The 17542-nt window shown below is 41.5% G+C and overlaps 1 protein-coding gene across 1 annotated transcript; it reads right to left on the reverse strand.

Moving 5' to 3' along the window:
• Positions 1-7242: 7242 nt before the first annotated feature.
• Positions 7243-15552, reverse strand: LOC122998393 (otolith matrix protein). Its single transcript, XM_044375284.1, has 9 exons — positions 15391-15552; positions 15076-15212; positions 14515-14617; positions 14053-14238; positions 12336-12510; positions 11700-11767; positions 10175-10359; positions 9660-9831; positions 7243-9482 (listed from the first exon to the last, which is right to left on the reverse strand). Exons 1-9 carry the CDS (start codon positions 15479-15481, stop codon positions 9472-9474), a joined length of 1128 nt encoding a protein of 375 aa, XP_044231219.1. The 5' UTR covers positions 15482-15552; the 3' UTR covers positions 7243-9471.
• Positions 15553-17542: the final 1990 nt, after the last annotated feature.

A 17542-nucleotide genomic window follows, 5' to 3' on the forward strand; every position in this document is an offset into this window, starting at 1 on the left:
TGCATTTTCAGGTGTCCTGTGCTGTTACTTGGAGATACCTGAGTTTAGATCTCATTACTCTCGTCTGGCCAGATGAACCACATTAAAGCAGTAAACTCTCCAGAAATTGGATCCAAACATAATTGTAAATGCAGCCTAAATTTGTTTTCTGTCTGTCATCATCTTTTCCTCACCATCAACCTTTCACTCTCACTTTCGCTCTCATTTTTCACCACATCCCCCTTCCTTCCCTTGTTCTCTCTACTTCCTTCCCGGGCTCTTTCTTTCCTTCCCTGCTATTTCCCTCCATCTCTCTGTAACTAATGGTCCTTAAACACAGCTCCGGCTGTCGTGGCGTTGGGACTGAATCACAACAATCAAGAGTTATTATCAGCGGCGTGCTGACTGATTGTGCTAATGTCCGCGCTGATCGTATTAATGCCAGGGCTGATTGGAACACATCCATCATAATATTCCTGCCAATGAAGAGGTAATAACCAGCATTATCCTGATAATGAAAAAGACTGTTAGGCTGAAGATTAAAACTAAACAGTGATAACAAGGGACTTCATATTTGGGAATTACTGAGAGCATAAGGATAAATCGCTCCTCTTCCCCTCCCTCCCTTGCTGTTTTGTCTTTTTGATGATGTCCTTGCCTCTTCTCCTTTACCTCTCAGTTCATCCCATTTACTAATTGCCAACTAAATGCCTCATTTTGCTGCTTATACATCATTTCTTTATGTCCCCTTCCTTTACAACCATCCTATTATTCACCATCCTGTCTGCTTCTTATCTTCTCCTGCTCTCTTTTAGTCTATTTCTCCTTTTCCTCCATTCCTCCTTGTCTTTTTTCTTTTTTTCCTATTTCTGTTTCCCTCATATTCAACATCCCAACTGCTTATCCTACTGCTCTTCTCCCCCTTCTCCCTGACTGTTTGTCCTTTCCCTCCGTCTGCTCATTCCTCACCCTATTTGTAGAAATCCTTCATGCTCCTTCCGTCATATTCTCTGACAATCCACCTAATTTTTTTTCTCTTCCTACTCTTCCATTTCCTCATCTTCTCTTGTTTGACAGCCCACCTGCTTTACCTCCTTATCCTCCCTGGGCTTTCATGTTTTTGTTGTTTTTTTTTTTTCCCTCTATATATCCCCACCTCTATAGCAGTAAGGAGTCCTGTCCGTTTATGAGAAAGAGAGAAAGAGGGAGGGTGGGGAGGTGCAGGAGGGAGATGTGGGAGGGAGTTTGAAGAGTTTTAATGAGCCAGTGCTCACACTTATGACAGGACGGGTAAGTGATGGAAAATTAATCTGTTTGAGAGGGAGTGTGTGTGTGTGTGTGTGTGTGTGTGTGTGTGTGTGTGTGTGTGTGTGTGTGTTTGTGTGGGTGTGTGTAGATGTACATATGGGAATTTGGGGGAATTTGTGTGTGTGTGTGTTAGTGTGTTGTTATCCTCTGAGATTTCACTGAGTGAGGCTCACCAAGCAGAGACATTTTTAACTTTTGCAATCAATATGAGTGGGTGCGTGTATACATAGTGTGTGTATTGTGTGTGTTATACTGATGAATGGCCCGGCGCTTAATGTTCTCAACCACTCTGTGGACTAACTAGACTATTTAATCACCCTCTCTCATCCCCCACCACCTCCTCCTCCTCCTTTCTGTTTCTGCCTCTCTGCCAAAGCTGAGTGTACTGCTGAGGTTGGACAACACTTATTGTACAATACATTACTCCTGTGTGTGTGTGTATGTCTGTGTGTGTCTGTATGTGTGTAGGCGTGTGTGTGTGTGTGGGAGAAAGAGAATGTCTGAGCATTAGCGCTGCATCAGTCAGTGTCCAGCCTGCTGGCTCGTACACCTGTCGGCTCGTTATGGAGCGCAGGAACAGATAGAGGTGGCACACAGAGCGTAAATGTAACACACACACACATACACAAACACACCTGCACACATCCTTGTTATACTTCTGTTGACTTACACTCACTCCCTGTAACTTCCCCTAACTGTAACTTCCCCTAATTGCCTGACAGCAGGCATTACCTTAACTTTCACGTTTAACCATTGACACTTTTCCTAATGAGGGAACGGCTGCTCACAAATTACTATTTTACTGAGCCCTTATAAGATAGTGAACATAGATAGCACACACACACACACACACACACACACACACATACATACACACATACACACACACACACACACACACACACACACACCTGCAGTCTATCTGTAACTGGATTTCTGTGTTTGCACACGAGATGACCACTTTGTGCTGTGCATGGTGTGAGTTTGTGTGTGAATAGGTGCACGTACGTGTGTGTGCATGTGTGTGTGTGCGTGCATGTGTGTGTGTGCCTACAGCAGTAATGAGTACTGGGCCATGGGATGCCCAAAGGCAAGGTTCCCTAACAGGGTCAGACTCAAGGACGTCTGGCACGGATCCACGCGCCCACCTACAGTACACATAAAACATATTGGACCAGCAGACCGCAAGCTGATCCAGCACCATTAAACAATGGGAGGAAACAACATGCTTTTTGTACAGCACACCCACCCGTCGTGTTTTCTTTCATTCTGTCTATCCTCTCTCTGTCTCTCATTCATTCACACACACACACACATGCAGTGAAATACCCTCTATTCGTCCCCAAACGGGAGATTCACGCTCCACTAGCAAAGACTCTCAGAGTGTAGGTTATTAATGAGAGCATGTCCTAACAACATTACAGAGCTACTGCTCCATGGAGGAGAGGAGAGGAGAGGAGAGGAAAGGAGACTAGAGGAGAGGAGAGGAGAGGAGAGAAAATAGGTGGATGAAAAGACAGGGCAGGGTAGGAGAGGAGAATAAATGAGGAAATAGAAGAGGAGAGGAGAAAGGTGGACATGAGGAGAGGTGAAAAGAGACAGGACAGAAGAGGAGAGGAAAAAGGTTAGGGGAGAAGAAAAAGGTGAACAGGAGCAGAGAAAAATGAGACATGAAAGAGGAGAGAAAATAAGTAGAGGGGAGGCTGGGAGAAATGAGGAGATAAGGAAAGGGAAAAAGGAAAGAAGGGGACAGGAAAGGAGAGGAGACAAGAAGAGGACAGGATATGAGGACATAAGGAGAGAAAAAGAGTAGAGGAGAAAGGTGAACATGAGGAGAGGTAAAATGAAACGAGAGGAGGAGAGAAAAAGTTGTAGCCCCTCTACATGGGGAGAGAAGAGGAAATTAGAGGAGAGTGGAAAAGAAGAGGCAAGGAGGAGAAAAGGAAAGGAAAGAGGAGGACAGGAAAGAAATAGAGGAGAAGGGACAGAAACAGAAGAGGGAAGGAGAGGACGGTAGACATGAGGAGAGGTGAAAACAGAAGAGGAGAGAAAAAGGTTAGAGGAGAGGAGAAAGGTAAACATGAGGAGAAGAAAAATGGAAAAACAAGGAATAAGGAGAGAAAAGAAGTAGAGGAGAGTGGAGGAGAGAAAAAGAAACAAGGAGAGTGGAGAGGAGAGAAGAAGGAAAGGAGAAAAGGAAAGGAAAAAGGCATGAAGCAGAGAGGAGAGAAAGGTGGACATGAGGAGAGGTGAAAAAAGACGAGAGAAAAGAGGTAGAGGAGAAAAGAGGAGAGTGGTGAGGAAAGGAAATAAGAGAAAGAGGTAGTGGGAGAAGAGAGGGGAAAAGAGGAGAGGAGAGGAAGCAAAATAAAGGAAAAGAGGTGGATGAAACTAGAGGGAAGGAGACGAGATGGGAGGAGACAAAAAGAGGATAATAAATGAGAAAATAGGAGGTGGAGACAAAGAGAGGACAGAAGAGAAGGAAGGAAACAAGTCAAAGAGAAGAAAAGAAAATAAATCAGAAGAGGAGAGTGGGAAGGAAAACGAGAGGAGATGAGAAAGGTTGACCAAGGGGAGAAGAGATGATAAAAGAGGTGAAGAAAAAGAGAGGAATGACAGGTTGACATGAAGATAACAAAGAAACAGGAAAGGAGAGGTGAACAATCGAGAGAGGAGAGAAGAGATTAGAAACGAGGAGAAAACAGGAAAGAGGGAGTAGAAATTGGAAAAAGAGGATTAGAGGAGGAGCAAGGAGGACATGGAGACAGCCAGACTGTGATGAGAAGAGAGAAGCCTCGGTATGTGCGCTATTTGGATCCCCATGTGGTTTTACACCAGTTATATTGGAAAAGTCATGATGGATGCGCTGCACACTGCTGAGGAGGCAGCGCCATCTAGTGTTTGAAAACCACTGAGCCTGCATCCTCATGTCACTATCACCTATATATATAGTCACCTATACTATGCATAAACATCCTCCTCCCTCGAGCTTCACATTCAAACAATCTGCTGCTCGCCGTCATTTTTCACCCTGCTCGCGCGTCATTATGGAGGCAACGTACGCCGTCACACAAACTGAGCTAAAAGCATATCTAGAATTGATAGCCAGTCTCAGCCTTTAGTGTGTGTGTGTGTGCGCCTATTTACCGACCTTGTCAGGACCAATACTCCTCATGGGGACCAAAGCCCAGTCCTAATGAGGCAACACGTCATTTCTGAGGTCCTAGTTAAGGTTATAGTTAGGCTGTCCACAATGAATGGAAGTCAATGCAATGTCCTAACAAGGATAGCTGCTCAAACTTATGTGTGTGTGTGTGTGTGTGTGTGTGTGTGTGTGTCTGTGCTGCTTGGGTTGTATTGTGTAAGTGATCTGGGGAGCGTTATGGGAGCAGAGCGATAAGCCTGGTGTCACTGGCGTCTAATCATACTCCATGTTCCTTATCGTGTGGGGGGGGGGGGGGGGTTTGAGAGGAAGAAGGGATGAGAGGAGGAAGGAGTGGAGATTTAAAGGTCTGCTGCACTAAAAGCGTATAAGGAACCAGATCCAAGCCCCGTGTCCCGACTCACCTCACCACCCACACAGCACAAACCCACCTTGTGTAAGAGGATCTGCCACTTCGGTGCAACTTCCCACTGCGTGCGCACATGTGTGGGTACATAGGCTATGTGTGTGTGTGCGTGTTGGGGTTATCAAGAGTGCTAAGGATGGGTGGTAATTGAATAATGACAGTAACGCCTCTGATGGATTACCTGTCACTCTTCCCCTTTCTCTCCCTCCATCACTGTCATCCCTCCCTTCTCCGCCGCTCTCGCCTCACAACCTCCGGTCAAATTGTCTCCCGTCCGTGCCGTCACCCGTGCCAGTAGAGATAAAGACACCCGCAAACGCGCGAGCTGACACGCCTGCACGGATTCACTCACACATCCACACACACACATTCAGAGGCATCTCGACATTCAACAGTAAGATGTCGCCTACTCAGATATTTAGTGTGAAAACACTCCTTTACAAGTAAAAGTCAGGAACTCACAATTTTACTAGTCTACATTATTAATACAATAATTTTACAAGTATTACAAATAAAAGTCATGAGGCAGAACGGACTCTTTCAAAATGTTAAGAGTGGTAAAAAATATGTTCATTTTCTCAAGTATAGTGCTGATAAGTGCAATTTTGACCTACATGTACTTGAGTATTTTAGTTTGGCTACTAGATACTTAAACTTGTTGCATTGTTACAGATTAAACACAAAAAATAACTGCACCTCAATCAAGAACAGCAGTAAAGTGTAAACATACACATTAATGCATTGGTCACATTAACATATGATATGTTTGGTATGTTTGATTCTTATTTGGCTGATGATGCATCACTACTTTTTCAGTTTGGACTTTTTAGCTGTGTGTACTTGCAACCTCTCAACAAGTGCTCATGTGAACACATTTAGCCAAAAAGTCATTTTTGACTTTGAGTAAGTTTTAGAGGCCTGAAAAGACAAAAAAAAATCCAGTAATTCACAATAGAAAAAAAGCACAGAGAAATACAATTTTGTGTATTATAAATAGATTAATTCAGCTTTCCTTTGACATCCTGCCCTATGATCAGAGATACAGGTTTACAAAAATTACTGTAGGTGCAACAGGTTCAAGTTTTTATCCATCCATGTGCAATAAGTGCTCTTAACTCTCATACTTTATAAACTTGCTCTCTCACACAGCTTTGCTCTTTATTTTCTAATCTGTATTCTTCTTGTTGCTGTTTTCCTTGTTTACATCCTTTATAGTATTGTGAATTGCGTGCATAGTCCGGACACTTTTAATGTCTTCAATCGTGTTATTGTGTTTTTATTGTGTTTAATGTTCATGGTTTTTGTGTTTTTATGCTGCCTTGCTGCAAAAAGAATTCTCTCTTGTTGGACAATTAAGATCTGAACTGAACCTGTTAATCATCATACAAATCCTCAGATACCTCTTGTGGTGGACCTCCGGGTTAGGGACCATTGCACTGCGTATACTAATATAATACCATATAATGATACTGACTGCTATAGAGTATAATTATACTGATGCAGTCAAATGTAAGCACCATTTAAAATTTTGTAGCATGTGGGAGCGAATTGTAACTACTTTATGTACTGTTGGGAAGTTTAATCTATAAAATGCATTTTATTTTATGAGATGCTTCTGTGTTGTACTTTGTACAATATTTCCTTGGGCATTTTGGTGGAGAATAAGCATAGAGTGGCATAAAATGTGCATATATTCAAACTAAAAGTTCTCGAGTACCTGTTTGAGTAAATGTATTTTAATTACTTAGCATTTTGTTTTTTATTCTTAATTGGGGAGTTATGTTTACTTCTCCTGTCACATCTGTTCACTGCTGTTTAAGTACAAAAATAGAATTACTAATTACTTCCCACCGATGGCATTCACACAAGCCAGAAGGATGAGAGGACCGCGTTTGGGCTGCATAAGTTGTTTTTATTTGTGCATTACAGCAAAATGGACAGCAAGAGAGCTGAGGATTGAGAATGATTGCAGCACTCTGCTGCAATGCAGTTCAATCTCCAGTATCTGCCATCACGACCTCAGACTTTCTCCAAAGGGCATTTTTTGAAGGGATATTTTATCCATGCTGAGTAGAGGTCTGTCTCTACGTGGGGCCACCAACAATATGATGGTGTGTCCCTGATTCACCTGTCTACCTGGGAGGTGCATCTCTCCACTTGAGTGAGCACCTGCCTCTCTCTATGCAGGCCTTTGTGTGTGTGTGTGCGCTCCATTTTTTTTTTTTTTCTTTTTAATTCCTCCCCGTCTCCTTTACTTTTGTTCCCAGATGTCTGAGAGGAAGCAAACAGCACATTTCTGAGTGAATGTGTGTGCAAAAGGCAGAAAGACAGAGAGTGAGAGAAGAGAGTGCGAGACGGAACGAGCGAGATGATATCGAGCAAATTCATTTCCACACAGATATCATATAGCAGTTTCAGGATAATTAGAAGTCAGCTAGAAAGGAAGAGAAGATTATTTTCTTTATCATCATTCATTTAATTGGTTGAAGTAAAGAAGGTTTGCAGCTCTACACATTCAGGCAGTGAGGAGTATTTACATCAAGCCTCTTTAAAGACTTTCAGACAAACAATAAAAACAAACAGCACCATTGTTACAAACCAGAGTTGAATTAGTACAACAGATTGAACCAGATGACAAAGACTTTTTTTGCTGTTCGCTAATGAGGTGAACAATAGTGCCTCTCTCGAGAATTGTGGTATTTTTCCATCTTCCACATTCACACTTGGGGAGTTTTTTGCCATCAAGAGCCAAAACGTAACACATGCAGTCGGCTAGTGAGGTGAAATGTGGCGATATTTTGTTTCAAAAAGAGGACATTAGTGTTTTCTCTCAAAGCAGAGTCGTGCAAATTGAATACATCCCTTTGTTTGTATCTGTTGTACTAGCTCTAACTCAAAGGATTTCTTTTCCAGTATTATGAGGTCGACAACCACCAGTTTGATGAGGAGAACATTGTCCACTTTATAAGTTTATTGCTGAGCTCTGCGGTGCAGAACGTGAAAGAAAATCATAGAGGTGGAGACCAACAAGAGAAGCTCAGAATTACAATCTATTCTACATTTTACAGTACCCGATTCTGTATGTCAAGTAAGGCTTTAAACTTGCTGATGATTTAACTGCGATTCATCTTTACACTCTTTAATTACACTTCCTTAAACATGTCAGGAGAAATTCTCTTGTGCATTTTTTTAACAATCACCATTTCTTCACAGCACATTAATTCGGTAATACTCTTCTTTGTGACAATTCTTCTGACAACACTACACACTGCACCGACTAATTTGCTGCTTGTAAATCCAGCCTTGAACATCCTCCTGTGAGTAACTCTTACCTCCTATCATTATCAGTGTCTTTGCTATTGGTAGCAATGTTTCAGTATAAATGACATGTCGTAGAAAGAGACAACAGGAGTCTACGTAGCCCCTCTACATGTTGCTACATGGATAATAACAGAAGCAGGAGAGAGGGAGAGGGATTTGGAGAGCGTATTCGGGGGAATTTCGGGTGATGGAAATGTTGTCACAGATGAGAAAATTACCAAAGCTTTTTAAAAGACGTACTCAAGGGGTCACTGGAGGCAACCCAAGCCCTAATCCTCTTCTCCTAACTGTACAGTATAGTGTAACAATACACTGTGAGCTGGCACAGTCCCATCAACCATACCAGACGTGAGAAAGCAGGGATCCAAAGTCGTAAGCTATACAAGCCATGGGAAAGCAGCAGTTCTATCAACACACACACACACACACACACACAGTCACACATTAGCAAAAGTACAGACACATGCATACATACACACACTTTCTCTCACTTGCACACAAACAGTATAATATGCCAGACTGCCAATTAGGGCAATAATGGCTGTGGGAAAAAAGTGTACACACACAGACACACACACACACACACATACAGTAACTGAGACTTCTAAGCTCAAAGTTAATAGCACCCAGTTGTTCAGTGCCAGAGACAGACCCTGTGGGAGGGGGTGAGGGGGTGAGGGGGGGTACTGAAGCTCAGACTAATGCAGCAAGCCAAGAAGAACACTATTTCCCAACAAATGTCCAGGGTAGGAACTCATTTTTATATAATAGGATTTTTCTTTTGTGTATATTAAAAAAATTTGGGGACACTAATGTTTATGGGTTAATTCCAACAAAATCCTCTTAAAAAATGCTTTAAAAAGAGAAAATCTGTCAACAATATAATAACTACAGCACTCATTAACCTGCACATCTTTACTATTCTATTGTTTTGTATTTTTACCCTATCTTCTCTCTTTCCTACCCCTTCTTCCCAGTGTCATTTTTAAACCCACGCTCAATTTCAGGGACATTTTTCTGAAGTTTTTCTTATCCGATTAGCCCCTCTTAGCAATGTCCTACCCTGCCAGCCAGCGTATTAGGAGACGCACTAAGTTGGAGGAGGACGAGGACGTAATGATTGAGAACGTGCAGTGAAATGCAAGGACAAAACAAATACAAAAAGCCAAGCAAAAAGGATGTGAGATGGACTGACGGGGGGGACACAGATGGCAGGGAGGGGAGGCAGAATGGGAGGACGGAGACGGAGGAATGGGGTGGAAGTTGATGCGCTGGATGTCTTCCTCCTGTTCCATCAGCAGAAGCCTGTTGGTGGGAAAGCGCAATAATGAGAACAGCTGCAGTGGATACACAAACGTCCACACACACACACACACACACACACACACACAAAGGAGAAAACATTCTTCCAGCCACTTAGCCGCCTACTCTTTAACAGCAGACCCACATAGATACAGTACATACACACATCATCACTCTTACCCTCACACTCAAAGGCTTGCAGCATGGTGGTGTAAGAGGGGCCCAGCCAAGAGGTGCAGCTACCCAGAACCCTCTGCAGGTGGTGGGTGGCATCACTGAAGAGCAGATCGGATTCACCATAGCCTGCTGAGCTGAACAGACTGAAGCCCTCGGCGGCGTTGCCAAACACATTCTGCAGGAGAGAGAAAGTGTGTGACAGCACTTAATGCATGAGGGCATGCATGGATGTGCGTTGGCTTACATGTGAGTGTGAGTTTCTGTCAGCCTGTGAGGACATGTGCGTGTGTGTGCGTGTGTGTGTAGCCAGGGAGTAAGCACAGGACGTATCAATCATCCTGGCGTCTCCCACACACTCAGTAAGGAAGAAGGATGACAGTTTAGCAGATACCTACCTTCTGAGACGTTTTGATCAATAAAACAGACTCCACAGAGATATCAGATAGACATACACACATACATCTGAGGAAAAACACACACATTTAGACAAAGCTGATGCAATATCTGTCTGCACCCACCTGTAAGCGTTCCAGGTACTTCCAGACGCGGCACTTGTCCTCCATGCGCACCACCACAGCGTTGGCAGGGACGGCTGCCAGGTGGCATCGCTCATACTCATCCAGACCTGCCTCGGTTCCATCTGGACACAGCAGCTTCAGGTCCTCCAGCTCCAGATCCAGGGCCCAGGATTCCTGGTTCTTACCTTGGCAGGAGAGGAGTGCAGATGTATCAGATAAATAGTGAAGTTAAATATGAGCCTGCAGCAAGCAGCCAGTTAGCTTATCTTAACATAAAGACAGGGAGCAGGGGGAAAACAGCTAGCCTGGCTCTGTTTGAAGGTAATAAAACCCACCTACCAGCACCTCTAAAGCTCACCAGCTAACATGTTATGTCTTGTGTGTGTGTAAAAAGTGTAAAAATGACACTATCAGCGGGACTACTTCTTGGCTGGGTGCAGTGACATCCTGGAGTCTTTGCAGAGACAACCAGACTCCGGGAAGTCACAGCACCCACACAAGATAAGCACAATCCCGTGTCCTTAACAGCCCTCACACCTCAGACAGAGCCAGGCTAGCTGTTTCCCCTTGTCCCTAGTCTTTGTGCTAAGCTAAGCTAACCAGCTGCTGGCTGTAGCTTATTATGTAATGGAGAGACATGAGAGTGGTATCAGTCTTCTCATGAATGAATGAGTGTATTTGCCTAAATGTCAAACTACTGTATTTCTTAGAGCCAGCTCAAAAGCTTCTACTCAAAGAAGCAGCATAATCAAGTATTAAGTCTTTGTTTTCCTACAAATATTCCTGAAAAAATCATAACCTAATATTTTCTATAATCAGTATGTTGACTCTTGACACATTATAATTTTTGAGCAGATTAGTTGGCCACCTAAGAGTTTGAAAAGCAAACAAAATCCTATTTTACCAAACAGATAATTAAATGAAAAACGGTAGACCACCTTGAAGCTGCTCTCAGCATCCCTAAACAACAGCACGGACCTTCTGTGTTTTCTTGACCTTCGTTAATTGGTCTGACTCCGGACATTTCTGAACCATATGAGAAAGCATGCTTCGTTAAACAGCAACAGTGTTTGTGGAGCCGACGTCAAACTGCTCCAACTCAACTGCACCAGCAGAGTCTGTGTAGCGTGACTGCGATAATGATCACCATTAATTTTGGATGTTGCCCAAAGCGGAGGAGCAGATGCAGCAAACAGAGAATTAGGGCTGGACAAAAGTCTCTGCACCTTTGACTGTCCGTCTGTCTTTTTCCTTCTCACTCTCATTTCCTCTCTGTCTTCTGCTGTCTCACACATATCATGCACATATCACTTTCTTGTAATCTGTCCATTGTAGTCTGGATTCTACACACTGTAATACTATAAGAAATATTGTGAAACACTGACATCCTGTGTCTTGACAGGGACTAGCACGCTCTGCTGGCAGCAAATAACCTCATTATTAATAATTTAAATTATAAAATTATGTTATTATATAACCAGTGGTGTAATCTCTAAAATGTGCTCTGGATAATTTAAACACTGACCGTCCAAATTGTCGAAGATTGTTGTGTGTTTGACAAAGGCCACATCACCGAGGTTCTCTGCAACGCACCTGAAAGAAAACGACAGGGAATGTAAATAATCAGACACATTAAACATATAAATAGATCAAAACACGCATTAAGGGGAAATCAGCACACTTGGGGAATGTGTCGGTGTGACAGAGTGACTCTAGAGACCATAAGTAAGCTCCCTCTGCTGCCTATTGTTGCACTTTAAGAATTAGTTTAAAGAGCTGCTGTGATCCTTTTATTCTCATCTCAAACTCGAGTCACAGCAGTGAAAACATGCAGGCAATGTATGAAACTGACATTAAAGAGCAGTTACAGTGCACAGAAATGTTATTTTGATTTGTTTGCATTCTTTTTTAATGAATGGAGTTGCTACCATGTAATGTAATATTGAATGCTTTGAATGCCTTGTCACTGTATTGTATTATTATCATCACTGTATTTTCCGCAGCAGGCAGCTCTAATTAGTCACTTTTTTTCCTCTATGGAGACAATATGCTGAAATGGATATAAAGTAGAGGAGACTCAGAGGCAGCGGTCGTAACAAGTACACCACCTCTGGGTGCTATTAGGGTATTATTTCCAATGTTATGAGTGTCAGTGTTGTACCTCAGGGCCCCTGCCTCTCCGAAGTGCCTCTCTCTGTGGTTGTTGGCACAGATGTGTCTGTCGTTCTCATCTCCTATACAGGCCTCGCACAGGTTCTTGGGGTTGTTTCCTCTGGGGTCATGTCTGGGGTCTTTGACGCCCGGTACACAGCTGTAGCCAAAGAAGTTTCCGACCGCTGGTGAAAAAGATAGAGAATGAGAAAGACAGAAAATGAGAAAGACAGAGTATGAGTGAGTAAAAAGCCAGACGTCCGGAGGCCAACTTTTCCTATACTCCTATAAAATTATACTGAAATGATATTAGGTTTATTTAATAGGAGTGCAGTTTAAAAAGAAGGTTACATCAAATGATAATGGTCTATTAGTTCTTCAAGGATGCACTATGGGAATCAGCTGTTGGTTTTTCTAAGTATTAATTGTTTAATATCCAATTAGATGTTTGTGTTTTGTTTTATTTTTTAACAGAACTAGAAGACCACAATGGAAATAAATTGATTGTTTTTCAAGTTTTTGTGTCATCCTCAATCATTTGTGGTGGTTAGGTTAAGATAGGTTAAGGGTTATTGAGAACGCTCTAACATATAATAAAATACAACATATCAGACTTTGCCAGGGATAGGATAATAAAGTCCTGGACTTATTTCCATCATTGTCCCTGATGTTCTCACAGCCCATTAGATAGTTTTTCATTGTTTGACTTGAAGAAATATTACAAAACAAGCACTAAAACATAGATAATTAAATATTTTTTTAAGGAAGTATTTCAGATAAAAGGTAAAATAGAAATGAAGCAGAGAATGAACAAAGGTTAACCAAATAAACATATCTGTGTTAATTTTCATATAAAACTAATTGACAATAATATACTGGCTAAAAATAATATCAAGAATACAACTAATAAACACTGTAGGTAGCAGTAAAGAAAAAAAAAAACTTTTAAAGGACAAGGCTGATATAATCAATGTTTTTCTTACAGGAAAAAAGTCCAATGAAAAGTCAAAAACCAATTAAGCGTTCATCTCTCAGTACTCTCCAGCATCTACATCGTGCGTGTGGCACTCAGCCCCAAACCTATTTGTTCCTACTTAAGAAGTTAATTTTTACAAACTGGTAACAAAAATATAGTTTAATTTTAAATTAAGGCTCATTAAAGCTTATTTCCCAAAACAGCTGGGCACTGTAGTTTTTGGCAAACATTGATTGAATAGTGTATTTGTTCGGGCCTCATTTCAGCTGTGGATTAATACACATTTTATGCTGTTATGAGTATTTAACAGTCTTTGGACAACAGTGAAGGTCTGTGGCCAGAGGAATAATAATATATCATGCTTTGGTTTCACAGGAAATACGTGTCAGTAGATCACTTAGTTCATTGTTGGTTTTGGTCTAGGATTCTTTTGACAGTAATAAGGTAAATCAGCCTTTAAAATGCTCTGCTCCCTTGCCCCTCTTATGAAGAAATCATGATCTTCCACTGTGTCCCTCTATTCATCATCACACCCCCACACTCATCCAATCTCATATTCAAAGAGAAGGCTGCACTGTTAACTGACTCTTCTCCTTTTACCTCCAGTCTCCTCTGTCCCTTCACCCCTTCGTTCCACATAACTGCTTTCCCCCTCCTCCCTCCGAACCTCTCATATACCTTACATACACACACACACACACACACATCATACCTCCCTCAATCTCTCTTCCCCCCTCTAACTCTGTCTCACCTCTGGGGAAGTTGCACTGATCCCCTACACTGATCTGGGAGGTGTTGACCAGGTAGCCAATGGGCACTGTCCACCCAACTGTAGTGCGTATCCCGGGGTGACAGGAGCTGCGCTCATGCATCTCTAGCAGGGACAGGTCTGACGAAGAGCGACGAGCCATCGCCACCACGTAGTAGCTAATACCATCTGGAGGAAGGATTTCAGAGAGAGAAAAGAAGGAAAAAGCAAGTGGGAATCAAAAACAAAGGGGAGAGGTATAAGAAAATGAAGATACAATACACAAAGAATAATGTGTCTACTGTATATATGTGGCTTTAACTGACTGCTGTTGATTTAATATGTTGGTTTTGACACACTTGGCTATGAACATGACCTTATCTGGAGTGAATCACATTAGACAAAATCCTGAGACTTCAATGACTTCCGGTTTTACCTGCTGTAGAGCTCAAACCTCTGACTTACCCACTCCGTTGTAGGACTCTCCTGCTGCCAGCTCCAAGCCATGGCAGAGGCTAGCAGCATAGATGTCATCTCCAAACATGGAGGCTGCGTCTGCTGTCCCATTCTGAGAAAAAACATACTTTTGTTACAAATAGCTGAGGGATGCTTGCTTATGCCAACATGTGGTGTTCAATGGCAACAAATAAGTACAATGCATGAATGTGTTTTTATGAAATCCCTTCAGTACCTTCTTGAGCTGGAACTATCTCATATTACATGTCAAAAGTTTAGATACACTTTCTTATTCAAGTGAAAGGGAAGGTGTGTCCAAACTTTTGACTGGTACTGTATGTAACATTAAAAAATACAGCAGATTAATTACACATATGTCTGAAGAAAGAGCTACAAGTTAATGAAGGTGTGATCATATTGAGAAAGTTTAAAACAAAATCATGGAGAAGGATTGTTGAAGATGATAATATTTCTTTCAAATTTCAATCTATAACCCCCCCAACTCACTAAAAGTATTATTTGGAATTAGATTAATAAATGAACATGAAAAAAAAAAGACTGAACAGATACCTTGATTTTGTCCATACAATCTCTAGTGTTCAGGCCACGGACACATTGCAAATTCCCTCTAATATTCCGAGCTGTGGCGTTCCCGGCCAGATCCAAACACTTCTGCTCCTCAGCATTAGATATCACGCACCAGGAGACTGAACAAAAACAGCAGAGGAAAGTTTCGAATTAAGTGAAAATCAAATGCACATTTTCTTGTAGAAGGACACATACCTTCATACCCCCACCTTTTAAAACATTTTAAACTTCTCTGCAAGCATGCACATGAGTTGTAATTCACCAAAAACCTATTTAATATAATCTAATATAATCTACCTGTAGATTTCTGATTGGAGACACAGCTGACAGAAAGAAGAGGCAGAAAGAGGAGGAAAGCTACAGGCAGTCTTCTCTCTAGACGCTCCATGTCTGCTCTGGTTGGGAAAACTACTTGGGACAATCTCTAATACACCAGAGATGAGGAGCAGGTGGATTTCATTGCAGGCAAAAAAAAAAAAAAAAAAAAGTCACTTGAGTACCCCCTCCCTCTCTTATAGCCTGGTCTTGCAACAGAGAGGAAGAGGGGGAGAGAGTGTAAAAGGTGGGAGAATGAGGCAGGTAGGCTGGAAGTAGAAAGAAGAAAACATTACATTATTCCTCTATCCCCGCCTCTTAAGTCAAAGTCCTCAGTGGATAATCCTTCCTCCATCTCATGATAGCAGTATAGCATTTCCCTATCCAATTATCCACTGAGACTTATCCCCAGTAGAGAGGATAGCAGAGGACACATGTAGGCTCGGAGCAGTTCAGGTCACCTGGCACAGACTGTCAACCCCAGGCCTTTAATTAAAAAAGCTGTGGACAATGTGTCTCTGTGCTTGAGCTGTGTTCGCGGAGAATAGATACTGGCTGGGTCTTGCTCCGACTCACTGGAGACAGAAGCCCCAGGTAAGCAAGAACAAACAGCACTAGCTATTGTTCATGGCCACGGGACCCGGTGGAGGGAAAACATATCAGCTACTTGATACAATTCTCCCTTTTCCTCTCTCTTTGCACAAAAGCACACACACTCACTGTCATTTTTTATTTACAGAAACTGAGCCAACCAAGAATTAAATAAATCTAAACATGTAGAGTTTGTTGAACACACAAGTGAAATGAATTAGTCTCCTAATCCAACTGTTAGTTGCAGTGTTATGCAGTTTCAGATGTGCATGATTGGTCAGAAGATGGAGGGTCATATTGGTTTTCATGCACCTTTTTAAGAGCTCTTTTTTTTTGGAGGGGGGGTATCTGATCCTCAGCGTGCATGGATGAAGGAGCAAGGAAGCACAGTGGTACTTTTTAAATAAAGCAGTCACATAGTAGTTGAAATGAAATGTGTACTTTTCCAAGATTTCCAGTGAGAGTATACAGGAAATTGTGAGCCACCCAAATCTTGATGTATCTCGTCTCAATAAATATATGACATTTGCTGTTTGAAATGTTTCATTTCACAAAAGTACATTCATTTTTTATGATGTTAGTGAAAGTAGTCTTTGTTTCTGTGTTTCTTCTTTTGCAATTCACACTGGCTGGAATGTCTCTTGGCAGTGGAAACATGCCACAAAGAAATTGAACATATCTAATTTTACATATTCACTACTAAATATTGCTAACTAATAAGACAGTGTCATACATAACATTTGGTTTGGGTTAGTTATCTGTTCTTGAGAGGTGCAGAAGTATTTATGTGTCACAGTAAAAAATGTAACATGTGGTCTGTCACTCAATAAATAAGCAGTGGATTTTACAAAAAGTCACTTTGATTACTGATTCAGAGAGAATCAAGCATTCACCTACATTTAACCAAAATTGCACCAACTATCTATGTAGCTGTAAGTGTCCCAGAGAATGATAATGACAGAGATGTTATCAATTAAACATAACCAAACAAAAATTCAGTCATATTGAATCATTTTGTATCATCAAAAGTTTTTTTTTTTTTAAATTTTAGTAAGACAAAACATAAGAGTGTAGATTATTGGTAGTTAGTACACTATTGAATAATCAGCAAGCCAATTATGTCTAAAAACTACTGATAATACAAACTAAGTTTTATTATATTATCAATTATAATAAGTAGTTATTACAGGATTGAGGAGACTTAATATTTATTGACATTTTCCATCAGGATTTGTCCTTGGAGGCTGTAATAATCACTGTCTGTGGAGCTGTTGATGTACCATTTGATTACTAACTGAATGTTCACCCACACAAACCGAACTGTTACACAATTGTAAGATTTTTCAGAGTTATAATTACAGGATATTGACACATACATGACTTCTCCCCTGAAGCTGTCACAGTTATCTGAGTCATACAGTCTGTATTTGGAGGAGATGCTCTCATACACCACCCCTCTTCAAAATCTAAATTTAGGCTACATGGAGAGATTAATATGAGGTAATTTAATGGTATCTATTACCTAATGGTTGTTTTCAAATCC

The sequence above is a fragment of the Thunnus albacares genome, chromosome 15, assembly GCF_914725855.1.
Source record: "Thunnus albacares chromosome 15, fThuAlb1.1, whole genome shotgun sequence".
In the NCBI taxonomy this organism is placed as follows: domain Eukaryota; kingdom Metazoa; phylum Chordata; class Actinopteri; order Scombriformes; family Scombridae; genus Thunnus; species Thunnus albacares.

Bases quoted from the DNA above. Each gene is read 5' to 3' on its own strand.
- LOC122998393 (XM_044375284.1), bottom strand. From the start codon at position 15,481: ATGGAGCGTCTAGAGAGAAGACTGCCTGTAGCTTTCCTCCTCTTTCTG. The intron at 14,618-15,075 runs GTATCTGTTCAG...GTTTTTTCTCAG, and splicing joins ATTGTATGGACAAAATCAAG to AATGGGACAGCAGACGCAGC. The intron at 14,239-14,514 runs GTAAGTCAGAGG...TCCTTCCTCCAG, and splicing joins AGAGTCCTACAACGGAGTGG to ATGGTATTAGCTACTACGTG.